The sequence below is a fragment of the Pristis pectinata genome, chromosome 3, assembly GCF_009764475.1.
Source record: "Pristis pectinata isolate sPriPec2 chromosome 3, sPriPec2.1.pri, whole genome shotgun sequence".
NCBI classification, from domain to species: Eukaryota; Metazoa; Chordata; class Chondrichthyes; order Rhinopristiformes; family Pristidae; genus Pristis; species Pristis pectinata.
Genome location: NC_067407.1, coordinates 62177795 through 62205601, shown reverse-complemented (window position 1 = coordinate 62205601; position 27807 = coordinate 62177795). Strand labels below are relative to the sequence as shown.

General features: G+C 41.4%; 2 protein-coding genes across 3 annotated transcripts in view; both read left to right on the top strand.

The window, feature by feature from the left end:
• On the top strand, positions 1 to 26772 carry LOC127567931 (torsin-1A-interacting protein 2-like). Of its 2 annotated transcripts, XM_052011144.1 has the most exons (9): positions 27 to 257; positions 2667 to 2753; positions 5258 to 5365; positions 12878 to 12979; positions 14929 to 15036; positions 17276 to 17380; positions 18326 to 18427; positions 19837 to 19935; positions 22010 to 26772. In XM_052011144.1, the coding sequence occupies exons 1-9, from the start codon at positions 206 to 208 to the stop codon at positions 22780 to 22782; spliced, it is 1536 nt and encodes a 511-aa protein (XP_051867104.1). In that variant the 5' UTR covers positions 27 to 205; the 3' UTR covers positions 22783 to 26772. The 2 variants fall into 2 exon arrangements, with proteins under 2 accessions (XP_051867105.1, XP_051867104.1); XM_052011145.1 differs by lacking the exon at positions 19837 to 19935 and having other exon boundaries at positions 1 to 257.
• Positions 26773 to 26782: 10 nt separating this feature from the next.
• LOC127567930 (torsin-1A-interacting protein 2-like) overlaps positions 26783 to 27807 on the top strand; it is a 50240-nt gene continuing 49215 nt past the window's right edge. Inside the window, exon 1 of the mRNA XM_052011143.1 lies at positions 26783 to 27002. Coding sequence (XP_051867103.1) covers positions 26879 to 27002 — 124 coding nt within the window. The 5' untranslated portion in view covers positions 26783 to 26878. The remainder of the gene's footprint in view (positions 27003 to 27807) is intronic.

Below are 27807 nucleotides of genomic sequence, written 5' to 3'. Positions count from 1 at the left end.
GCGGCTTACCGGAAGTGTTGTTGCTTCGCGGTCCGTCTCAGCACCAGTCCCTGCTGCTATTGCAGCGGTCCCACCACCAAAGCCGTCCGGTTGGAAAGCGGCGGTGAATGTTTCGCCACCGCGGATGCAGGAAGCTCCTGGGTCGGGGAGAGCGGCGATGAAATGAGTGACTTCTGGAAGCGCTGAGGAAGCTCCTGTTGAAAGGATGGACGGACAGCATGGGGGTGAAGGCCGGCAGCTGCGGGCTGAGGGGAACGGTGGGTGTTGTGCTGCACTGAGTGAGCTTTCAGGGGGAAGACACGCTGAAGGGAATTCCCAAGTGTTGGGGAGCTGGTATTGTTAAAGTAAACAATGTAATTACGGTGCAAAATGTCGGCAACCCTACGGGGAGTATTTTTGCAAGGCTGTCATTTCAGGTGTGACAGTGAAAGGAAATAAAGTGAATCCCCTGTAGGGACCGAGAAGTTTCACCCGAGTTCATGCAACCCTCGGAGTTTAACGAGCGCTGCCACCGCCTGCTCCGTGTTCCAGCCGCCGAGGGTCGCCCCCGTTACCAGGGCTCCCGCTGGCTGCTCACATCGTCTGCAACTTGTCCATCGTTCGGACAGGTAAAGAAAAGCGAAGCCACATTCCGTGCCCCCGCTAACATTAGAAACTGAAACCGTTTTGGGTACAGTTGGCCTGTTTGAATGTGGAAAATAGATGTTTATTGTGGGATTTATGCTTCCGAATGGACTGAGCTAATCGACCAGTGAACACGAGCATTTGTGCTGCACATTCTGGGAATTTTTTTACTGAATTGTCTGGCACTGATGATGAATCTGTAGAAAAGTTACGGTCCTTTAGCTAAATTGAGCTTATGATAAGGTAAACCTAAACTTATATAAAATAAACCGAATCTTCTGTCATAGTTGATCTCTTCTGTGGTACACAACAGTCTTGTAGCTCTTCATCCTGACCATCACAGGAACTTGAATATTTGTGGTGACCAAAGCAATAATCTGAAATATTCCACTAATTTAGGAATCAAATCCAGCAAATTCTTTTCTTTGTTGATTGTTCTATGACTGGATGTACCCAGCACCATCGTCTGAAATCCAGGAATCTCATTCATTTTCAAATCACTTTACGTGTGCCCTTTATTAGAGCCCCTATGCTATCCAATTGGGGTGGTTTATTTTGCATAGCTTTGAAAAATGTTGAGTTAAAAATTCCTTATCAAGTTAAAAATAAATTTCTAGCTCCATGCAAGAGCAATCCTTCACTAGCAGAAAGCCAGAGATCTGGAAATCATGTGTTGGAGAGATTTTTGCTCGAGTTGCAAATGAAATCATGCTTAAGACAACTAATTAGTTCTAAATGAATGATTACGAACTCTAGAGTTTTAAAGTTTTCTGAAATGGAAATTAAGATGTTCTTTTAATTCTGCCTGAAGATGAGAATTGGATGAACTGAGAAATATAAGCAGAGAAATGATTGACTCTATCTTATCCCTCCAGTCCTTCCCATTTGTATCCGTGATACTTCTGATGCCCTTCCTTGTTTTGACATGTTTTTCCCTAGTCCCAACTATTCCAATTTCACCATGGAAATTCCATTTCTTCCTTGAACGGAGGCCCAACCAGTTCCCCTCCACAACACACTCCTCCGATTGGCAGAACCTGCCATTTGCTCAACAATTTCTCTTTCGGTTCCACTCTCTTTCTCCACTTCCAAGGTGTAGCTCTGGGAATTTGTGCAGCTACAGCCCATGCCTGTCTTTTTGTTGGATATGAGGAACAGTCCTTGTTCCAGGCTTAGTTGGGACCACTCTCCCAACTCTTTCCCCAGTGCATTGATGACTGCATTGGTCCCACATGCTGCATACACACAGAAAATACCTACTCTTGACCCACTGGGTTCATGCCAGCTCCCAGCAGAGCATTCCATTCAGTTCCATTCCCCCTCCCCTTATTTCCCTGTGGCCCTGCAACTTATTTTCTCTCAGATGCCCATTTAATTTACCTGATCGTCCTACCAGCTTGTCTTTGGGATGTGGGAGGAAACCAGAGCAAACCCATGTAGTCGTGGGGAGAATGTGCAAACTGCATGCAGACAGCACCATAGGTCAGGATCGAACCTGGGTCCCCTGGAGCTGCGAGGTAGCAGCTCTCCCTGCTGTTCGGCTGTGCCACCTTTTGGTCTTGCTCCTTGCTGCCTTCAGAGTGCTTAATTTTAGTATAACTAAATGCAAAATATCTGTTTAGAGTCAATCAATTAGGCACCATGATCTCAAGCATGTTGTATTTCCCTGTTAAGAAAGCTATGGTGTCGCTATTTTGGAGTCAGTTTTCTAACAGAAGCCCATCTTCCCTGCAGGAGACTGGAAAATATATATATTTCTGAGGTCCGAATCAACCTAATTCCAAAAGAGTGCTTCCTCACCCCCCAGCCTTTACCATCTAGCAGACAAGGTTTGCAATTGTATAGGAAAACCAATTGACACATCACTCTGCCTTAGGAATAAGTCTTAATTATACCCACTGCAGTGGTTAAAGAAGGCAGCTCGCATCCCATGAATAAAAAAAATCTCAAAATACATTATCCTATTGTTATGAAGAGAATTATTTCAGACATGGTAACTGTTTGTAAGAAACTAAGGTTGATTGATATTCTCTTTCTTCAAGAATCCCCAAGTGAAGAGTGCGGATACGACGAGAGGCCACTGGGAAACTTGCAGGAAGAGCCCACTTCCGAGAACACATTTGATCATGGTAAAGTGGTGAGAAAGTATGTCTGTTTGTGAGGAACATGGTTCAAGAATGGATGTGGGACCAGTCAAGTTTCAAATTGAAAAGCAAAACTGAGCACAGATATAAAGGCTGTAGTAACTGAAGCATCAGAACATGCAATGATGTTGGTGAGGGAGAAGGGATTAAGTGGATTGGGATTGCCAGACAGAAGCATGCATGAATTGTATGTTTGTATTTTATGCAAAAGTACCATGATTTAAGTAGGTCAGTGAAGGTAGAGAATGTTGTTGGGTCTTGGAGATTTGTAATAAAATGTTGCAGACATGTCACTTATCCTGAAGCAAAATGGAGAGCTGATTGTTTCAAATTTTATAATAAGTAAAGAATCCACGAGTTTCTGGTGTAGAGAATTCGAACCTGCTGAGAGAGGAACTTTCTCCTCTTCTTTTCCTTAAATTGCAACCTGTTATTTTGAAACTATGCCACCTGGTTCTAGATTTCCCATGAGGGTAAACATCCTCTCAGTGTTTATCTTAGTAACTGCATCAGGATCTCCTGTGTTTTAATAAGATCACTTCTTATTCTTCTTGACTCCAAGAGAATAAAACCCAACTTGCTCAGAAAGGTCATCTCTCCTCCTTCTTAAGAATGAGCGTACAATCAACTTTTCTTCATAAGACAACACTTATGTCTTAGGAATCAACCAAGGGAAAAGTGCCCATCGCAGGCATATCTCTTCATAAATAAGTGTACACATTTCTCTGGAGTGGTGTTACCAATGCCCTGTACAGTTGTTTCAAGGTTTTGGTACCCTTGTACAATTCTTCCTTTGCCAGAATTGCATTTCTCTTCCTAATTTCTTGCTTTAACTGCATGCTAACTTAATGTGTTTCATGTACAAAGATACCCAGATTCCTTTGTACAGCAGCATTTTGTAGTCTTCAGTTAATACTCTATTTTTCTTTTCAACTGATCAAAGTAGGTAAGCTCACATTCCCGTCAAATTATCCTCCATCTGTGAAATCATTTGACCTGTCTATATCCCTTTGCAGACTCTGTGTCATTCTCACAACCTGCTTCCCCATCTTGTTTGTATCATTATCAAATTGGTCTTCAATACATTCAGTCCTTCATCTAAGTTGTGAATATATGTTGTAAGTCGTTGAGTTGCCAGCACATACCTCAATGACACCCCAGCAGTAAGAGTATTGTGTTTCATTCAAATTGTAAAGTTGAGAAAATAGAGAAATGATGAGAAGACAATGGGGAATATGCATGAGTTGCATATCAGTGAAGATACTGTATAAACCGACATCAGTGGAATCATGTTGAGAAAATGTTTTTACTTTAGAGGAATATTCCACATGTTGGGGAGAGTTCATACCTGACCTGTTGAGTTTCAAACTGAATAAAATATCAGGCAACTTATCAACTTCGTTGGTGTGGAAACTAACATCTGCACCACATGTGTGCCAAGCCAAATCCATTCAAACACAGAATATCTCACTATCTCCTTTTTACGTTGACAATGGAACACCATTGGTTGTGTATACAAGCATGATCAGCCAGAAGTGCAGAATAGATGATCCATCTCATCTTCCTCCTGAGGTTCTCACCATCACAGAAGCCAGTCTACAGCCAATTTGATTCACTTCACATGATATCAAGAAATGGCTGAGACCATTGGATACAGCAAAAGATAGGGGACCAGACAGCTGTCATAGTGTAAACCTGTGCCTATACCAAGCTGTTATAGTACAGTGACAGCACTGACATCTATTTGGCAATATGGAAAATTGCTCAGATATGTCCTGTTCACAAAAAGCAGGGCAAGTCCAATTGAGCTAATTATCACCCAATTAGTTTACTCTCAAACATCAGCAAAGTCATGGAACAAGCCGTTGACAGTGCTTTCAGGAGGAACTTGCTAACCAATAACCTAATTATAGATGTCCAGTTTAGAGTTTGTCAGGCCAACTTGGTGCCAGATGACATCACAGCCTTGGTCCACAACAGCTTAATTCCAGAGCAGATCTGTGTAATCATGCTTTTACAAAGATTTTAAATTTTCATAGAATTACATTTTCTTTGGCCATGGTGTCTGCACCGACCATCAACCACCCATTTACATTAGTTTTTTATTCTCCCCCTACTTTCATCAATTTCCCTCCCCCCTCTACCCCCCCCCCATCCCCCCGATTCCACCAGTCACCTAAACGCTAGGAACAACTTACTGTGGCATTTAACATCCCAACCCACACATCTTTGGGATGTGGGAGGAAACCAGAGCATGCAGAGGATACCCACGTGGTCACAGGAAGAACATGCAAACTCCACTCAGACAGCACCTGAGGTCAGGATTGTACCCAGGTCTCCAGCAACAGCTCTACTAGCTGCATTGCCTGTACTTTCATTGAGATTTTGCATCATTGTGAATTTTTTGACATCTATCTCTTAATTAAAATATCTAAATTTGGAATAATCATTGATCATTCTTAACAGTGTTTCTTTTTTTCCCCCTTTAGAACCCATCAGTGAAAACGAGAGATGTGACAGGAAGCCAATGAAGGATGCACAAGACTTGAAATGTTCCAAGGATCCAAAAGAAATTCAAGTTGGACCGGAGAATGGAGGTAGAGTGGAGAGGAGTTGCAGGGCAGGTTTTTGAATCTCATTCCCTGTGTTGGGCCTAATGCACTGCTCATGTCCATTCAGTTCTCATTTAATCAGAAATACTCTGGTATGGAGCCTGTACTTTCTGATTCCTCACCAGATGCCGTACAGAATTCTCAGCAGAAGAATGTGGACACATGTTTAATTCTGAGGTTCCTGTCAATCACATTTGAAACCTGAGGGTTGGGAGAGCAGGGAGGACGTTGTTGCTTGTTCATTGCCTTTTCATGTTACCTAGCTCAATTCAGGTTCGTTACAGTATTTGCTTGTTGGAAGCACTCAACAGTAAAGCTGTAGACCTCATCCTTGCTTCAGTGGGAATCCCTGACCCCAGCTACAAACTCTTGTGTCTTGAGCCACCATAAGCCCCGTCAGCAACTCTGCAAACCAGATAATACCCATCCTATTTATTGGACTATTGATGCACTTAATATTACAAACTCCAGTCTGCATTTCAAAGGAACATTAAATGAAATTATGATTATAGATGGTTAAAGTGAGCTTTCTGCTTGTCTATATTTTGTCACGAACCAGCAACAAAAGAAACACACTGAGCATGATTTAGTGTTAAAAACTATTTTATTAATCACTACTTATGGTAATACGTAAAATAAAAGTAAAAAAAAAATGTTAGTATGTTAGAATTCAAGAATGTTAAACCTCGAACGTTAACCCCAAACTAAACTCGTCGTGTGTGTGTGTGACAAAGTCCAAAACTCCCAGTTCCTGAATGGTTCTTAAAGTTCAGTTCCGCAAGCCATAAGGTGAAACATGAGCAAGGGCTTCTTCAACAACCACCGTTGTCTGAAGATAAGATGTAGATGTAGAAAAACATAGAGAGAGTACATACGAAATCCAAATGTTCCATGATGGAACCCAAACGACACTTCAGTGTTTACTCGGTAGTGACTTCCTCACCCCGAAAAGCATCCGAACCGTGGTCGTCCACACACAAATACCTGTTTCCTTCTACAGGTCCGCAACAAAGTGAACTCCACCGGATTACTTCCAACTTCCATACATGGATTTCAGCGGCAAACACAGTTATTGTTTCTCATCCATCGATAGAGAAAACAAGCAGGCTGGTGTCTCTCTCCCTTCTCTCTCTCTCCTTCTTCTTCTTCAACAACGTCATTACATCCTTTATCTTCTATTGACGTAAGCACGCCCCACACACATACACACACACTCTCTATCTTAAAGGGACTTTCACTGAGTCCATAACACCTCCCACCTAAAAAAAAATTTTCCAAGAAAATTTTAACCGCGCATAGTTAGTAATTTTAATAATTATCATGCTACACAACTACAGACTATCAGATTAGTACAGATACATGTTTCCCATTTAACATTGGGAAAGACAATCAGCAATCACATTATCTTTGCCTTTAATGTGAGTTATCATGAGATCAAATTCTTGCAAAATTAAACTCCAGTTTAACAGCCTTCTGTTCTTGTTTTTGACTCGGCTCAGAAACACCAATGGGTTATGATCTGTATACACAGTCAATGGTTTCTGAGCGGTGCAGACATATACACTGAAATGTTGCAAGGCTAAAACAAGCGACAGTAATTCTTTCTCTATGGTGGAATAATTCTTTTGATGCTCATTAAATTTCTTTGAAAAGTAAGCTACAGGATGGTCAATATCATCAAGGTCACCCTTCTGCAACAACACAGCTCCTGCAGCTTCATCACTGGCATCTACTGCTAATGAAAATGGCTTTTCAAAGTCAGGTGTTCTGAGCACAGGATGGTAGCATAAAATGGCTTTCAGCTTCTCAAATGCTTCTTGACAAGAATCTGTCCAAACAAACTTTACTCCCTTCTTCTGAAGATTAGTTAGGGGAAGAGCAATATCAGCAAAATTTTTACAAAATTTTCGATAATATCCAACCATTCCCAAAAATCTTCTAACAGTCCTCGTACCTGTGGGAATAGGGAACTCAGATATTGCTTGAACTTTTGCCTGAACAGGAGCTTGCTTGCCTTGACCTACAACATAACCAAGATACGTCACAGTGGCATGGCCAAATTCACTTTTAGCCAAGTTAACTGTAAGGTTAGCCTTGGAAAGTCTTTCAAACAACCTTTCTAACGCAGAGATGTGATCTTCCCAAGTATCATTCCCAGTCACTAAGTCGTCAATGTAGGCATCTGTATGTTTTAACCCATGAATCACTGAATTAATCATTCTTTGAAATGTTGCTGGAGCATTTTTCATTCCAAATGGCAAAACATTGTATTCATACAATCCAGAAGGGGTTACAAAGGCTGAAATCTCCCTTCCTCTATCTGTTAATGGAACACACCAGTACCCTTTTAATAGGTCAATCTTTGTAAGAAATTTTGCCTTTCCCACTCTGTCTATGCAATCATCCACCCTAGGAATAGGGTAAGCATCTGACTTTGTTACAGCATTCACTTTCCTGTAATCTGTGCAAAATCTAACAGTTCCATCAGGTTTAGGTACAATAACACAGGGCGAACTCCAATTTGAAGTAGAATGTCTAATAATATCATTTTCCAACATGTATTTTATTTCCTGATCAACAAGTTTACTTTTTTCCACATTCATTCGATATGGGTGTTGTTTGATTGGTTTTGCATCCCCAACATCAACATCATGGGTAATTATCGATGTTCTGTTTGGAACATCTGGGAACAGATTTTTAAATTTTAAAATTAATTCTCTCATCTGTTGTTTTTGTGAAACTTGTAAATGGTCCAACTTCGTTTCAAGGTTCTCCATGATATTTTGGTTTTTTAGTTTCGATGGAACAATATTTGGTCTAAATTGGCCTTCCTCAACATCAACATCAGGCATTCTAGAAACAACCTTTTCACCATCCACCAAGGCCACAACTGAATCCCTCTCATAATAAGGTTTTAGCATGTTTACATGACAGAGTTGTGTTTTCTTGCGTCTATCTGGTGTTTTGATTATATATGTTAGATCAGTCACTCGAGATTCAATAACATAGGGTCCAGAAAAACGAGCTTGCAAGGGATTATTTTGGCTAGGGAAAAATACCAACACCTTTTGCCCCACTGCGAATGTCCTAGGCCGAGCACGTCTATCAAAATATGTCTTCATTCTTATCTGGCTTGTTTTCAAATTCTCTCTCGCTAGCTGGCAGACTCTCTCCAACCGAGTTTTAAATTTTTGGACATAGTCCAACAGACTCAAGTGAACTTCCTCATTAACCCATTGCTCTCTTAACAACTCCAAAGGTCCTCTCACCCGATGTCCAAACACAAGCTCAAACGGGCTAAATCCTATTGACTCCTGGATCGATTCTCTAACGGCAAACAAAAGTAAATGGATACCTTCGTCCCAATCCTTGGTGTTTTCAAAGCAATAAGTCTTCAGCATATTTTTGAGAGTAGAATGAAATCTCTCCAGAGCTGCTTGAGATTCTGGGTGATATGCAGATGATACAATCTGCTTTGCTCCCAGCTCATAGACTATTTGTTGAAAAATTTTTGACATAAAATTACTACCTTGATCAGATTGGATTTCTTTTGGCAAACCAAACAAGGTAAAAAATTTTACAAGAGCCTTTGACACCGTCTTGGCCTTAATATTTCTAAGGGGTATTGCCTCTGGAAATCTAGAAGTGGCACACATGATGGTTAACAAATACTGATTTCCAGTCTTAGACTTTGGTAATGGGCCAACACAGTCCACAATCACCTTCGAAAAGGGTTCACCAAAAGCAGGAATTGGTTTCAAAGGAGCCACAGGGGGTTTTTGATTTGGTTTACCTACCATCTGACATGTGTGGCAGGTTCGACAAAACATCACCACATCTTTTCTCAAACCAGGCCAATAGAATTGTTTCAAGATCTTCCCTACAGTTTTATTCACACCAAAATGACCACCCAAAGGCATACTATGGGCCAGGTTTAAAATCTCATCCCTATAAACTTTTGGAACAACAACCTGATGAATAACTTCCCATTCCTCAGTAACAGGAACATGAGGAGGTCTCCATTTCCTCATTAACACTCCATTTTTGACATAGTATCCAGTTGGCACTTTTTCAATCTCCTCACATGAGAGAGCTTTTTCTTTCAATTCTGTCAACTCAGGGTCCTTTGTCTGTTCCACCATAAAATCCTTCCTCGACAAAGACAAATCTTTAAATTCAGGCTCACTATAAGGATGTTGATCCTCCAGTGAAGACAGAAAAGTCTCAGATAAGGCATCATAATTTTCTTCCTGTTTAGGACTGTCACAAGGAACTACATCAGACTGCACCGGACTGTCTGTCTTGGCTAATTCTCTAGCTCTAGCTCGAGTCACCGCACATGATGGGTAAACATCTGGATCATCCTCAGACTCATCAATCCTTGGTTTGGTTGTTAACCGTACCACAGGATCACTTTCTCCATTTGCAAGGTCATTTCCCAATAACAAAGAAACTCCTTCCACTGGCAAACTAGGTCTTATCCCTATCTCGACTGGTCCTTCTACGAACTTTGACTTTAAAATCACCCTGTGAAAAGGGACAGACATGGTCTCACCTGTAACGCCTCGTACTAGATTTACTTCACCAGTGTCACTTTCTTCACCAAAATTTAAAACACTGTCCAGCAAGAGAGATTGACTAGCCCCAGTATCTCTAAGAATTTTCACTGGCACCTGGGGTGACTCATCATTCAGTGAAACAAAACCCTCTGATACATACGAACGGAATTCTTTTCTCACCTCCTCCAACTTTTCCGCTTTTCCCTCTTGCAAGGACTGATCTTTAACAGCATCTCCTGAACCTTTTTGATTTTTAATTGCCTGAAAGCAAGCATTGGGCCCAGCTTCCTTCTTTTTCTTCAAAAGGGCACAATTAGATATCACGTGGCCAGGTTTCCTACAGTAATAACAAGTACGCTCAACAGGTTTCTCCAGCCCTGGCTTCTTTTCATCCTTTCCTTTTTGATTACCTCCCAATTTAATCTCTGGTTTACCTGGATTGTCTTTGTAACTCTTTTGAAAGGTTTTAGGTTGTCCCCATTTGGATTTATGGGTTAAAGCATAATCATCTGCCAACCTAGCAGTTTCTTGTAAAGTTTCCACTGCCTTTTCATTTAAATATGTTGTTAATTCAGCTGGAACACATCTTTTAAAGTCTTCCACCAGTATCAATTCTGTCAATTTATCATAATCCCCATCTACATTTTTAGCCAGGCACCATCGTTCAAAACATATTCTCTTTCCATTGGCAAATTCCATATAAGTCTGATCTGCAGATTTCCTCAAGTCTCTGAATTTTTGTCTATAAGCCTCAGGGACCAATTCATAAGCCTTCAAAATAGCTTGTTTTACCTTGGTATAATCAGCTGCATCCTCAACAGACAAAGCAGAATAAGCTTTTTGAGCTTTACCTTTAATCACACTCTGTACCATAAGAGCCCATCCTTTCCTTGGCCAGTTTGAACTCACAGCAACCTTTTCAAAATGTTGGAAATACTGATCAACCTGATCTTCTTCAAACGGAGGGACTAATCGAACCTCCCTGCTGGCTGAAAAATCATCATCAGAATCAGATTCCGAACTCCTACGCTTCATTTGTAACTCATGCTGCCTCTTTTTCTCCTCGTTATCCAGCTCCATCTGCTTCATTGCTAGATCAGCCTCTATCTTCATCTGAGTTAGCTTTTGTTCGGCCTCTATCTTTAACTGGGTTTGCTCTCGTTCAGCCTCTAATCTCTTTTGTTCGGCATCTAATTTCTTTTGTTCTCGTTCGGCCTCTAATCTCTTTTGCTCTCGTTCAGCTTCTATCTTTGCCAGCTGCACCTGTGCCTCAGAAATTGCTATTTCACTGCCAGGAAACTGTTTTAACACTTCCTTCTCAAACACCTTCTTTTCCACATAATGGCCAGCTATCAATCTCTGAATATCTGCCTTTCTCATAGACTGCTTTACTTCTGTAAGGTTTAGCCTGGTAGCAATCTTTATCAAATCATCCTTTTTCGCCACCTCCAATCCCTTTTGGGTTGGTGACTCCAAAAATGCCTTAATATCCATTGCTGCTGGTTTCCACACACACAAGCCAATTAAAAAGAATTTATCAGACCTCCCTCAAAAATCTTTGGATTGAATCCCGAACAAATCTCGTCAATCTGGGGTACAATCCCAGACGACACTCGTTAACCTTGGGAACTATCCCGGACGAGCCCCCAATTTTGTCACGAACCAGCAGCAAAAGAAACACACTGAGCATGATTTAGTGTTAAAAACTATTTTATTAATCACTACTTATGGTAATACGTAAAATAAAAGTAAAAAAAAAATGTTAGTATGTTAGAATTCAAGAATGTTAAACCTCGAACGTTAACCCCAAACTAAACTCGTCGTGTGTGTGTGTGACAAAGTCCAAAACTCCCAGTTCCTGAATGGTTCTTAAAGTTCAGTTCCGCAAGCCATAAGGTGAAACATGAGCAAGGGCTTCTTCAACAACCACCGTTGTCTGAAGATAAGATGTAGATGTAGAAAAACATAGAGAGAGTACATACGAAATCCAAATGTTCCATGATGGAACCCAAACGACACTTCAGTGTTTACTCGGTAGTGACTTCCTCACCCCGAAAAGCATCCGAACCGTGGTCGTCCACACACAAATACCTGTTTCCTTCTACAGGTCCGCAACAAAGTGAACTCCACCGGATTACTTCCAACTTCCATACATGGATTTCAGCGGCAAACACAGTTATTGTTTCTCATCCATCGATAGAGAAAACAAGCAGGCTGGTGTCTCTCTCCCTTCTCTCTCTCTCCTTCTTCTTCTTCAACAACGTCATTACATCCTTTATCTTCTATTGACGTAAGCACGCCCCACACACACATACACACACACTCTCTATCTTAAAGGGACTTTCACTGAGTCCATAACAGTGCCATCTTTGATTCATTTATTTTTCTGGCTAATATATGAACATCACAGAAGCCTGGCTGTCGCCAATTTGATTCACTCCACGTGATATCAAGAAACAGCTGAGAGCATTTGACAGAGTGAAGGAAAGGGGACCAAACGGCATCCTAGATTTAGTAGTGGAGACCTATGCCTCTACAAGGTTGCTCCAGTATAGTTGCAACACTGGCATCTACATGACCATGTGGAAAATTGCCCAGGAATATCCTGTTCACGAAGAGCGGGACTCACTCAATCCAGCTAATTACCATCCAATTGGTTATTCTCAAACCCCAGCAGTGTGATGGAAGGTGTTGTTGATAGTGCTTCAAGAGCCAGTTGCTCACCAATAACCTGCTCAACACCAGATCTCATCACAGCCTTTCCAAAAGAGCTTAATTCCAGACATGGGTTGTGTAATCGTTTTTTTTTACAACAATTTTAAATTTTTACTAAGATTTTTCATCATTGTAAGTTTTTTTTGTCATCTTTTGATGAAGCTCTCTCTATATTTGGAATGATCACTGATCATGCTTATCTGTATTTTTTCTGTTTCCTCAGAACCTATAAACAGAAAAGAGATCTCTGATGAGAAGCCATTGGATGATGTACAGGACTCAAAATGTTCCAAGAATCCAAAAGAAGTTGAAGAGGAGAATAAAGGTAAAATGGATAGGAGTTGCAGGGCCAGTTATTGGGCTTCATTCTCTGTGTTGGGTCTGATACACTGCTCACATTCCCTGTCTTCCCCCCACCCACATCAGAAATACTCTGGGATGAAGTCAATACTTCCTGATTCCTCACCAGATGCATTGCAGAGTTCCCTTTAAAAGAATGTAGACACATATTTAATTCTGAGATCTCTGTCAATCTCATTTGAAAACTGGATTGGGAGAGCAGGGAGGACATTCTCACCTTCTATTTATTGCTTTTTCACATTACCAAGAAAATTATCAAGTTCTGTACACTATTATCTGGTTGAAAGTGCTCAATTTTATGTCATCATTGATCAAACTAATCATAACATATTACAAATTGGCAAATATTGAGAAAGTTTCAGCTTATGATAATAGGAACTTTGGTCATACTGCTAGATGTCACCAAAGCCTGTTAATTGATTTATTCTAGACACAGTGCTGTACTGTGTCAATTACCGTGCAGTTCAGCAATTTGGAAGATCATTTGGGTGGCTTCAGAATACCATCAATACTGTTTGTAGATGCTATTTTTCTGCTAAATTGTAAAAGATTAACATTAAAAAGAAGTGAAGCAGTTTTGAACAGAATTAGGAACAAATTAACATTACCTGCTCTTAATCTGGGTGGATTCTTGTCCTTGATTTACCAGTTGTCCACCAAATTGCATCTTCCTACCTTAGAAGTCAAGCCCTGTTTAGAATTTATGTCCAGTCAACAATAAAGCTGCAGACAACTTTCTTGCCTCTAACAAATCTCTTACCCCAGCAGCAACCTCTGTTATCTCCTGAACAACTGTGCAAGCCAAATAATAGCCATTTATTGGACTACTGATTAACAAAATACAATTAAGTTAAGCACAGAATAAAATTATGATCATTATAGATTGTTAGAGCTTGCTATTTTCTATATTCTTGCCTATGTTCCAGCTTTGGTCCTCTGCTTTCTGACCAATCTAATATCAACACCTCACTGCAGATGCCTTTCACACAATAGGTTGCCTACCAGACTGCTCATCCTTGCTTCCCCTAGTGTCCATATAGTGGATAGTCACAAACCCTGTTGAATGGCTGCAAGTTTTGAGCCACAGTGTCCATGCTAAAATCAGAAGAGATGCTCCAACTAGAATCAGCATGAAGAAAGTTGTGGCAAATCTTGACTTGTTACTTATGAGTGAGCTTAACAATCCTTGTCTAAATGATAGCATACTGTCTCACAATGAAATGGAGAACTTAAAGCTTCCCCCAAACACACTGGTGGAACTATGAAGTTTTGCCTGAGCTAACATCACCTGCAGCAACAAAGTCCTCAACCAGGACACTACATCGAAAACACTGAACCTCAATCATAAGCTGAAAAACTGGCCCTCATTGAAGAAAATCACATTGTGTCAGAGTAGACATTGTTATAGGTGCATCACAAGTGTCTGTCAACACAATCTATGCAGCATGCTTTCCACCATTGCCCTTTGGTGTACCAATATCTTCAATTATGAAATAACTCTCCAAGCATTAACATGGCTCAGCAATTTAAACAGCAATCTCCAATCATTGCTGCTGTCTCTGCCATACAAATGAAGATTGTCCTGTATAATCTCCATTGTCAACACTTCCTTTGTGCTCAATGACCTGCATTCTAATTATTGACTTGCAACAGCAAATTGTGTGTATAAACGTGATTGCGGAACAGTGCACGTGGTTAGTATGTTCTTGCAAGAACGGTCCACTCTTTGCACCCAACGTTCATACACAAGTTGAAAAGATCTTAATTAGATTCCAGTCTGTAATCATGTTTATGCAAAGATTTCATATTCTCAGAGGTTGTTCACTGTTGTGAGTTGGCCCCTTTTTGAGTAATAACACATGTATATTTGGAATTGTCACTGATCATTCTTAGCTTTATTTCTGTTTCCCCGAGAACCCACAAATGAAAAATGGAGACGAGATGAGATACCAACAGGAGATGTGCAAGACTTGAATTGCTCCAAGGATCAAAAAGAAATTGAAGTTGAAGAAGAGAATAAAGGTAAAATGGAGAGGAGTAGCAGGGTAGGTTTTTGAGCTTCATTCCCTGTGTTGGGCCTGATACACTGCTCCCATCCCCCACCCCCATCTCTCATATAATCAGACATAGTCTGTTATCAAGTTTACTCTTCCTCACTCCTCACCAGGTGCCTCATTCAATTCTCAGCAAAAGAATCCAGAGGCACAGTCAATGCTGAGATCTGTCAATCTCATTTGAAACCATAAGTTTCAGAGAATGGGGAGGAAATTCTCACCTATACATTGCCTTCTTACGTTACCAAGCATATTTCAAGCTCTACACATTTTTATCCCTGACCAGATACCATACAATGTTCCTGATACAAAAATGTGGACACACAATTTACAGTTAAATCTCTAAAGTACTCGTATTATATTAAAGATAAGCAAATATTGAAGTATTTCAGCAGGATGGTGAAAGCCTTTTGTCACCAAAAACCCATCTATATGCTCTAATATTGATTACTATGTAGTTCTGTGATTAAGAACAAGTTTCAGAATAGCATCAATACCGTTTATGGGGATTATTTCATCGCTGATAAGCGAAGGGTTAACGCAGACAACTATTTAAGATGTGTTGAGTGGAACTGGGATTGAATTCGGATCACCTGCTCTTATTCCGGGTAGTTTCCTGTGCCTCGTTCATCAATCACCCATCCGGTTTCATCATTCAAGCTTAAACTTTGTTTCTATGTCCACAGAACCACAAAATTGTAGATTGCCTTCTTACCTCTTAAGCATCAGTTACACAGCAGCAAAACTACCCATTTGAACCTTCAAGACTCCAATTAACAATCTATTCAACTGATAGTGGCTGTCCTGTTTATTTGACAATCAATCAATTTCGAGCTTCAAACTGATTTCAAGGAAATAGGTTGGAGAACTAAGATCATCTAACATGGTGTATGTGAATTGGCTGCTAGCTTCAGTCCCTCATTAGTTTGAGCCAATTTTATATCAATACCTCACAGTGAATGCCTCGTATACATTGTAATAAGTTGCCAACCAATCTGCTTGTCCCTATTTCCCGATGTCCCTTCTGTGGATTGTTACAAATCGTTCACAAAGACACACGGTACAAAAAGATCTTGGACTTGAAGAGGAAAATCAAGATGAGAACGGTGAGAAAGTGCTGATTTGTTTCTCTGTGCAGATAGCTCATTTATGCACTTCAATCCCATTCTCTGCTTTCTGTTTCTTGATTGGAGACCTTGCAATATTCCAATTCAAAAATGTGTATATAAATTGGCAAATTTTGGGAAAGTTTCATCAGGATAGTGAGAATCTTCAATTAAATTGCCTGATCTCATCAAAACCTCTCACCTGCTTATATCCTATACACAGGTACTGCCTTACTTTATTCATTACCATGGAGTTCCACAGCTTGGAGAAGAATTCCAGTGGTTTCAGAATAGCATCAGTGGGGACCACTGGATTGCTGATCAGCGAAAAATTAACATGGACAACTATATCAGCAGTTTTACTCTTATTCTGGATAGATTCCAGTGCATCAACAGATAATGTCCACCCTGTGTATTGGATTGCTGATTAACTTGAAAAATAAATTGTGGTCAGCATCTCAAAGAAGCATGAAATGAAATTAAGATCATTATCGGCCATTAAAGTGAGCTTGCTGTTTGTCTATGTGCTAGCTTCATCTTTCTATTTTTCTAGACCTGCAACAAGAAAGTCCTCAACCAGGATTCTACACATAATCTAAAAGAGTGGTCTCATTGAACAGGATCACCTTGCATCAGAGTAGACATCTTTGCAAGTGCGTCACATATGTCTGCAAATACATTGTGGACACAAACTTCAGTCTCGGCAGCGTACTTTCCCCCACTCCCCAATCCATCCCTTAAATAGACCAAAAGATTGCCTGGTATAGGCTCCAATATTACCATTTCATGTCAACAGTGACCTCGCATTCTGATTAATTTATGACATATTCGCAAATTGTCTGTATAAATGTTACCACTAAATGGTGCAATGGTTAATATTGCAAAAAATATTCTTTCTGCCTTTAACCTAATTTTGTACACAAAATTGAGTGTAAGTTCTTGATTAGATTCCAGTCTGTAATCATGTTTTGCAAACATTTCATATTTTCTGTATTTCTTTTTTATCCTTGAGTTTTTGACACAGTTTGCTGAAAAACTTCTCAACATTTGGAGTGTTCACTGATTGATTGTTCTTGGCTGTATTTCTTCTGTTTCCCTCAGAAACCACTCCTGAAGACAGCTGTGACAAGAAGCCAGTAGGAGATGTGGAAAGTTCGCAATGTGACAAGAAGCCAAAACAAACACAGGCTGAAAGGGAAAATACAGGTAAAAAGGAGAGAAGATGCAGAGCAGGATTTTGAGTTCCATTCCTTGTATTGGGCCTAGGACAAAGGGAATATCTCTCCAAAGATGAGGCCAGGGTTACCATGGGAATAATCTGCAAATGAAGTCATCCAGTCAATGTTTAAAGACAGAGAGGGATAATCTGAACAAAGAAGCATTAAAGTTGTGATATCAGAGGAGTTAGAGACTGAGAACAAGAGAATGCAAAAGTTCTGAAATGTAGAGCTGTAGGATGTGCCCGATGACAGGTCAGGTTATGCTACTGGAGAGAGAAAGGCTGAGCCAATATTACAGATGAATGGCCAGTTCTGATACAGGAAGCAAGTTACTGGAAGTTGTTGTATTCAATATTGTGTACGGAAGACTGCAAAATGCCTTGAGGAAGATAGGGTGCCTTGCATGAGGCCAGAAACAGGTATGAATGAGAGTGGGATGGAGTATTACAATCCAGTTCTGAGAAAGGGGTCCACAACCCACATTAACTCGGTTCTGTTTCCTTGCATACTGCCTGACTTGCTGAGTGTATCCAGCATTTTGTTTGAATACCAGCATCTTTAGTTTTTTGATTTTCGACCATGGCAATCTTCCTTGGCCAAAATCACCTGCAACATTTAAACACCTTAAACAGGACCCCATGCTCAAAATGGAACTTCTCACCTTTTGTTCACTGCCATCTCATGTTATCAAATGATTCATTGGGTTCTGTCGTATTGAATTATCTGACTGAAAGCACATAATTTTGTACCAGCATTGATTTAGTCAATTTGCTTTTAGTCTGATATTCAGCAAAAATTCCAGGGTATCAGAAATTGATTCTGTAATTGTGATTGTTGAGCACTTGCTTAAATAGAGAAGGATTTCAGAACTGGGCCTCCTGTTGGAATTGACACTGATCTTTCCCATCTGTTTATTTCATGTTCTTTGGAGGCTTCAGCTGTGAAAAACATCATCAGGAACTGAAAGGAAAGTTGCAAGATCTACCGAGCTCATACCATCATGATTCTGATGAAGAAAGTCATGTTGAGGATGGTGAGTAAGTGCTAATTAGCTTTTAGGAATACCTCAGTGTGGGACAGGGTGAATAGTTCATTTACATTCTTTTTTTAATTTTAACCTCATTCCCTCTGCATTTTGTCCCTTTTGTCTCCAAGCCATGTATTCTTCCCAGTGCAAGAATATGGTACAAATCTCTCAAAATATCCCAAAACTAAGGGATGGTAAAGATGTCATCCTGCTCTTCAGTTCTGTAAGATTCCATGCCTTTCCTACAATACCAGATGTCAATTGGAATTGGTTTATTACTGTCACATGTACCGAGATACAGTGAAAAATTTGTGTTTTGAAATAATCTGTAAGGATGACTTGCAAAACTAAGTAGATTAAGGTAGTAAAAGGGAATAGCAATAACAGAATGCAGAATACAGTGCTACACTTAGAGAGAGTGTAGTGCAGTAGACAAGGTGTAAGGGTCATTATGAAGTAGATTGTGAGGTCAAGAGTTCATCATTGACATGCAAGAGGTCCCTTCAAGTCTTAGAACAGCGGGATAGAAGCTGTCCTTGAGCCTGGTGATTTGTGTTTTCAATCTTTTGTATCTTCTGCCCAATGGAAGGGGGGAGAAGTGAGAATGTCCAGGGTGGGAGGGGCCTTTGACTATCTCGTTGCTTTTCCAAGGCAGCAAGAAGTGCAGACAGAGTCTCTGGAGGGGATGCTGGTTTTAATGATCGACAGAGCTGTGTTCATAACCCTGCAATTTCGATCTTGGGCAGACCAGTTGCCATACCAAGTTACACAAATTCTTTGAATAAAATTGGTGAATAAGGGTCATAAAATGTGTCCTGGGCTTCGTGATTTGATGTACAAGTATTATGACAGAAAGGCTAATGCAAGACTAGGAACTGATCTTTTCAAGTGGAAAGAAGTTTGAGGAGTGCCATAATGAAGGGTGTTGATTTAGGAGCAATAAATGAGGGACTACAACACAGGATGATAAAGTGGATGGTGGAGGAGGAGGATTGAAAGAATTGGCTGCCAAATGGAGACAGATTTGTGCATTGAAAATTTAGAGTTAGATTGGTCTGTACAGCTATGAAATATTCAGAGCACTTGGAGATCTGTGGAGAACACCACAGTCTCCAAATTATTCACAATGCTGCCTTGTAAAAATTGACTGTTACAAAATCTACTTCTTCAACTCCCTGTCTCGCACTGGAGAACTTGCGCCACATTGGCTGCAGTGTTTCCCTTCCTCTTCCTCATGAGCAATTAGGGACAGACAATGAAGGCAAGTTCATGTGAATGTATGAACAAAAAAAACACATAATTTATCTGAAAGCAGTTAATCAAATTGCAACATCAGGTTTTTATGTGCAAGTCTGCACACGAGTTGAGGATCGGAGAACTGATTGGAATTATCCTCACTTGTTAATTTCATTCAGAATACCCGAATGAAAAATGGGAACACGGCGAGATTTCAATAGGAAGTGTGCGTAAGTCACTGATTACTGAAGAAGTCAACAGACGTCAACCTGGTCAAGGTAAAAGTAATGCGGAAATGTATCTGTTCTTAAGGAATATTTGAAATTTTGGCAGATTTGATGTCTGATTTACCAAATTTCAAGTTGGGAATGGTAGCATAAAAAAACTAAAAGAGAAAGATAGCAGTTGTAGATGATTCAAAAGGGCAATGATTGTTCCAAAGCTGAATCTATCCTCTCAAACCCATTTCATTGTGGTTGACCTTTACCTGGCTTCTGAAATAGCTCAGCAAGGAGGGATGGGTAATAGATGCTCACTTTGTCAGTGACACATTAGTGAATAAAACAAGAGAGGAACTCTTGCTGTATGGAGGGTGCATTGTAGACTGGTGAAAACAAATAGAGTCATAAGAAACAAGTTCACTTCCTGCTGGCAGCAAAAGTTTTCAGTTGGATAACATCCTCTAATCACTCCTTCCAAAATCAGTTAACAAAACTATCCCTTCCCACCTGTGCTGGAGCTGACGCCTTGGCCTTCAGTTCCAGGATTATGGAATTGATGGAACTGATAAAAGGTTTCTAAACAGCGATGAAGTCTAGCTGGATCTAGATCCTCAGTTGTCATTCTGGTCTCAGAGAAGGCAGAAAGGCCTGGTCAACATCCAAGCTTGGGCACATAACTTCTATGAATTACATTGGTACAGTATAAATGCCAAGCAAGAGTCTGACCAGCCGGCCTTGTCAAATTCCCCATCATCTTGGGATCCACAATGACTGAAAACTTTACTGGACGAGACACAGAGTATTCCACCCTTGAGCAGGCATTCTGTGGTTCACCTGCTTTCCAAAGCCTTTCTGCCACCCACGATTTGAAAGTCAAGAGCGTGATGAGACATTCTCCACTTGGATGGGTGCGGCTCTTACAGCACTCAAGAAGCTCAGCGCTATCCAAAATAAAACAGCCTGCTTGATCGGTAGCCTGCGCACTCCTAACATCATTGACTCAACATGTTTGCAGTGAGTACTTTTTACAAGATGCACTGCAGCAACTTGCCATTGCCTCAGCCAGCTAGAAGGTCAAATAGGTGCACGTCAGCACCACTGCCTCCCAAGTTTTTCCCTTAGTCATGCACCATCCTGACTTGGAAATACAGCAGTCCTTTCATCACCACAAGAGAAAATTCCTGGAACTTTCAACCAAAGAACACTTTGGGAGTACTTGCAGAATACGCAGTGGTTCAAGAATGCAATGCCACTTTCTCAAGGTGAGGTGGGATGCCCAGTTAATACTGCCTTGGCCAGCAAGCCCATTTCCCAAGAACAGCTCCATTGTACCGTGCAAATGTTCATTCCTTCTCCCTGTGGTGCACTGTGGCTGTAGTGTACACTATCTACTAAATACGCTATAGTTTCTTTGACATTGCCTCCAAAATTCTCAACCTGGAAAGACAAGGGCAAAAGACACATGGGACTGGCACCTCTTGCAAGTTCCTCTCGGCTGTACTGATTCCAGAATTGGGAGGAATATGACTATTCCTTCATCACTGAATATTGGAACACTCCATTGGAGTGCCTCCACTACTTCAGTCTTTCCAGAGACAGCTTATCGCCATATTTATGAGGATAATTAGAGATGTGAGATAAATTCCGACCTCGTCAGGAATGCATGCACACCATAAATTCATACAAAAAGAGTTTGATTGGCAAAAAAGGGAGAAGGGCCAACCTGTTTGTGCTGATGGATTTAAAGGAGAAAGCTATCTACCGATAAAGGCTTGGATTGCTCGACATGAATGGACTGTTTTTATGTGCAGTGTTCTTTGTAATCACCTGCAATATTCATTAGCTTTTGCACTCGGAATGTTTTTTATAGGGACTTGCAACATATTGTTAACGCCACAATTAAACTGTTTGCAACGTGTTTTGCATCCATTGTGTAATATGGACTTTCTGAACATCTTGATTTGATTAAGGATTTATTAGCGCTGCTTTGTTGCTTGAAATATTTTTGTGTGTACACACCTAGCTGTTATTTGGTTTGCAGCTTCCCACTGCATTTTGAGTTGTTGCTATTGTGTTAATGTTAACCCTGGTACCTGCATATCTTAACTGAACAATTTTCATTTCTCTCAAGGGAAACAATCCGACCTTGGTTTTGTCTGGATAGGAGTCCTTTTGGTGCCTCTCTTCGCCTACTTTTTGTTGAATTTTCAGAGCAATCAAGAGCCTGCAGTTGGAAAAGTACTCCACACGTTCTTACAGAATTTTGAGAAGGTGCAGAAGGATTTTCCAAATCAGGAAGAACAGTTATGGAAAAGAAGCAGGATAATGTTGCAGAAACAAGTTAACAAGACTGTGCACTCTGAACCATCCATCTTAATGTTTGCAGCTGCTTGGGATGCAGAGGAAACCATGCGATGCCTCACAAGTAGGATTGCTGGAGCTTATGCCTTGTCCTTCAGTTCCAGGATTATGGAAATTGATGGAACTGGTAAAACATTTCTTAACAGCGACCAAGTCAAGCTGGATCTAGATAATCAGTTGTCATCGGGTTTCGGAGAAGGCAGAAAGAGTGCCATTATTCATAATTTCCAGGAGCTCCCACCTACTTCTACACTTCTGTTCTACAAGTATTGTGATCATGAAAATGCAGCCTTCAAGGATGTTTCTTTATTGATTACAGTTTTAGTCGATAAGCCCAGACTAGATCCAGGCTTGAGCCTTGATGCTTTTGAAGAGACAGTTTACAATTTTCTCACAATGAAATTCTCCATCTCGAGTGAAAGTGCACAGTACAACGTCCTGGATGTTGACAAATTCAGCGGATTGTGGAGTCGTATAGCACATGCCATTTTGCCTGTCCGGCCCGAAAGAGAAATTGAAGAAAACGGCTGTAAACAAGAGTAAAAGTGACTTGAGAAAATTTAAGTGAGTTTACTGAGATTGATCAGTTGAGAAACTATATGCACAGGGAACTAATGAGTAGGAAATCGGTTCGTAACTAAGATATCTGACTTCCCGTCTAATGAATTTTGATCAAGTATCTCATCTAAAATTGGTGTATTTTTGATTAATCAGTTGACTGAATTACTATATCTGTTTTTATTTTAATGGGCTTCATGCATAGGCATTATAGTTCTCTTTATCATAGATGAATGAATCAACCACTGAAGAATATTTTTGTAATTGTATTAATGTTTTATGGAGTTTTCTATGACAATTGACATTTTTGAAACGCCAACTTACAATGACATTGACTTAAATCAAAATAAGTAAATAAATTGACCTAGAAAGCTGAACTATTTGCTAAAACTGTTAATTCCTTCCTTTCGAAGGAAGTGTTGATTTAATGCTTTGCTTTGGTTCAGGAGTGTTGGTATCTCCATTTGACAGTGATTTATGTGGCATTCACATCAAACATAATGCTGATCCGTTGCAAGATTTTTACCGGGCAGCTAAGCTGGATGGAAAGTCTTGAGAAGGGAAAAAATGCATAAGTGTAGTAAAGGATGCTTTTCTTGATGAGGACCAGATGCAGTGTTGGTGAACAATAGATGGTATTACAAATGGATCCTGTCTCTGGCACACGCTTTGTCTGCAATCTCTGGTGCTTAGCTCTTAGTGATGTGGATGGAATCCAAATCTATTGTGTTCTCATACACAAAGGAGAATACAAGTCTTTTAATAACATTGTTGACCTTTGAGAGGACTATCAACGGAGCTAACAATCAATTCAGGTTAAATAATAATGATGTTGTCCCTGAAGCAGAATGTTGTGTCTTCAAGTGCTACTGTATACCTGTACACAAAATCAAGACTAATACCTCACTGCATTACCGTACCCCTGCAATAAAGTGATAAGACCCCAGGAAATATGGACCTCTTTGTATATCATGTGAGCCTCCTCTCAGGCAAACATTGATGACAGAATTCACCACCAACCCCAGCAGAATCAGATTTATTATCACTGACATATGACGTAAAATTTGTTGCTTTGTGGCAGCAGTATAGCGCAAAGACATAAAAACCTATAACTTAAAAATAAATAGTGCAAAAAAAGGAATAATGATTTAGTGTTCATTGGTTCGTGAATCGTTCAGAAATCTGATGGCAGAGGGGAATAAGCTGTTCCTGAATCATTGAGTGTGGGTCTTCGGGCTGCTGTACCTCCTCCCCGATGGTAGTAACGAGAAGAGGGCACGTCCTGCATGGTGAGGTTCCTCAGTGATGGATGCTGCCTTCTTGAGGCACCGCCACTTGAAGATTCGTATTGGTTTATTATTGTCATTGTATCGAGGTACAGTGAAAAACTTGTGTTGCATTACCATTCATACAGATCAATTCATTACACAGTGCATTGAGGTAATGCAGGGTAAAAATAACAGAGTACAGAATAAAGTGTCACAGCTACAGGGAAGTGCATTGCCAGTAGATAATAAGGTGCAAGGGCATTACAAGGTAGATTGTGAGGTCAAGAGTCCATCTTATCGTATAAGGGAACCATTCAATAGTCTTATCACAGTATGATAGAAGTTGTCCATGATCCTGGTGGTATGTGCCCTCAGGCTCCTGTATCTTCTGCCTGATGGGAGGAGAGAGAAGAGAGAATGACACAGGTGGGTGGGGTCTTTGATTATGCTGGCTGCTTCACCAAGGCAGTGAGAGGGAGAGACAGAGTCCAAAGAGGGGAGGCTGGTTTCTGTGATGTGCTGGGCTGTGTCTACAAATCTGCAGTTTCTTGCAGTCCCAGGCAGTGCAGTTGCTATACCAAGCCAGGATGCATCCAGATAGGATGCTTTCTATGGTGCATTGATAAAAGTTGGTGAGTGTCAAAGAGGACATGCTAAATTTCTTTAGCCTCCTGAGGAAGTAGAGGTGCTGATAAGCTTTCTTGGCCATCCACGTAGTTGGACCAGGACAGGCTATTGATGATGTTCACTCCTCAGAACTTGAAGCTCTCCACCCTCATGATGTCCTCGATGGTGGAGAGGGTTGTGCCCATGATGGAGCTGGCTGAGTCTCTACAGCCTCTTGTGATCCTGTGCATTGGTGGCTCCATACCAGGCTGTGATGCAACCAGTCAGAATGTTCTCCACCGTACATCTATAGAAATTTGCAAGAGTCTTTGATGTATAAAATCTCCTCAAACTCCTGAAGAAGTAGAGCCATTGGTGTTCCTTCTTCGTGATTGCATCAATGTTTTGAGCCCAGGATAGATCCTCTGAGATGTTGACGTCCAGGAACTTGAAGGTGCTCACCGTGTTGTGGCGGACAGACCGAAGGTGCTTGAACAGCCAGGATCTCCCGGGTGCCAACCACTTCAATTCCACTTCCCATTCCCATACTGACATGTCTATCCACAGCTTCCTCTACTGCCACTTTGAGGCCAGATGCAAGTTGGAGGAGCAACACCTTATATTCCGTCTTGGTAGTCTCCAACCTGATGGCATCAATATCGATTTCTCTGACCTCCAGTAACCCCTCCACTCTTTTTATTCCCCCTTCCTCCATGCTGTTTGTTTTCGCTCATTCCTCTGCTCCTCTCACTGTGTCTCTTTCCCCTCCCCCGCCCTCACAACCTGCCCATCACCTCCTCCAGTTCCCCACCTTCCATTTCTTACCTTCATTCCATGGTCTACTGTCCTCTCCTATCAGATTCCTTCTTCTCTAGCCCTTTGCCGCTTCCACCTATCACCTAGTTTCTCAAAATCATTCCCTTTCATTCCCCCCACCTACTTTCCCCCTCTCACCTGGAGTCACCTATCACCTGCCAGCTTGTTCTCCTCCCCCCCCCACCCCACCTTTTTATTCTGGCTTCTGTTCTCTTTCTTTCCAGTCCTGATGAAGGATCTCAACCTGAAACGTTGACTGTTTATTTCCCCCCCATAGATGCTGCCTGACCTGCTGAGTTCCTCCAGCATTTTGCATGTGTTGCTCCAAATTCCAGCATCTACAGAACCTCTTGTGTCAAGCTTTCTTGTAGTTTATTCCAACCTAAACTCCAATTCCCAAGTTCTGCTGTAAAATAATTCTTGCTCTTCAGAACTGCTCAGTTTTAGGGAAGAAAGTCAAAACAGCAAATGAGGTTGGTGCCTATCATCCAAAACGGATGGATTTAGCAGCAGCCAAATGTTTTGCAGGGACAGAACATTAATTTGAAAAAAAAACCTCAATGTTACAATGAGCAGTAATGCAGAATCTAAAAATATGAGATCTTTGGCTTCCTGGACCGCTCCATCTGACATTGTATGGGACCTCTGATCAATATCACTCAACCGTTAGCCTGAAGCTTTAAGGGCCTAAGTTCTGGAATTCATGCCGGAGCCTTTCTGGGGGTCATCCTGTTTTCAATGAAAACCAAAATATTGGAGATACTCCACATGTGCACACGTCCACAGATGATACTCATCTGTGCAAAGGGAAACAGATAATGTGTCAGATGTGAAATACCAACGCGACCTCTCTTCCTCTGAGAACATGCTTTGAAATCGCAGTTCACTGAAGGCGGCATCACATGTAGACGGAGTGGTGAAGAAGGCTTTCGGCACGCTGGCCTTCATCAGTCAGGGCACTGAGTCCGGGAGGTGGGAAATTGCCTTGCAGTTGTATAAGACGTGGGCAGGGCCGCACTTTCTCTACAGCTTCGGTCACCCTGCCAAAGGAGTTATTAAACCAGGAAGAGAGCGGACAAGATTTGCCAGGATGTTGCCTGGACTTGGGGGCCCCAGGTTGCGGAGACCGGGACTTTATCCCCCGGAATGTGGGAGATGAGGGGGCGACCGACAGAGGTGGGCACGATGCCGGGGCCACAGGCAGGGTGAGGGCAGGCGGGCTGTCCCCCGGGGGGGGGGGGGACCCCGACACCGGGACAAAACAACTCTCCCTCGGCAGATGCTCCCCGACCTGTTCGCCGCTCCCGCTCCCGCTTCGCGCCGACATCCGCCGCTCGCCCGGGGAACGCAGGCCGCGGACAGCGGAAGTTACCGCAAACCGTCCCGCCGCCATGTCCGGAGGGAAACCGGTGCCACCCGGAAGATCCGCCGGAGGTGTGTTCCATCGGGGGGAAGGGAGGAGAGCGGGCGGGCGGACGGACGAGAAGATGAAGCGGAGGTCGAACAGAAATAAAAGTGCGTAACCCAAGGATCTGACTGCATCAGAAAAAAAAATGTGCATCTGTAGTTCGGGTTTTACGAGAAAATGAATGATTTTAATTGTTTAGCTGTAAGGGCAGTTGTTTATGGTGCGAATAGAAATTGAAAGCGGTTGAGATCCTTCCTCCCATTAGACTGTAAACTGGGGGGTGGGGGGGGGCCGTCCCTCTTGTGCACATTCACCGTTCAGGGATTTATTGTCTTCCCGACAAATTGGGAGAGAGGGCAGCTGGTTTTCTGTGTGTGAACTGAGATTACCAGCATGCACACAAGCTTTCAGGAACATTGCATTTCCTGTTTTATCTCTTCTTCCAGTTCCTGGCTCCCTGTTGAGAGTTTAATGCTCACCATTATGTAAACTGTTCTAACATCTTTTATACAGTAAAAAGCTTGGCTGCAGTATTGTGGATTAACTTCGGTAATGAGTAGCATCTGAACGAATTCATCGTGCAAAATTGCTGTGGCACGGGGATCACAGCACACAGTTGTCTCCAGTAGTGTAACGTTTCCAAATGTGCAATATTATTTATTGTGCAAATCATCTGAACCGTTTGGTTATAATCACTGTTTTGCCTTCAATAATTGAATATTGACAGCTTGTTTGACACCTTGTTTCTAATCTTGGACAGAGCACCAGAAAAAAATGTAACGATCTTATTTCTCTTTTATCCTCCATCTTCCTTCCTCCCATCACAGTATTTCCTCCTTACCTGCATTCTACCTTCTTATTTTTGTGACTCATTTTCACTCCAGTTAAATGGTTCTCCATATTCACTGTTGC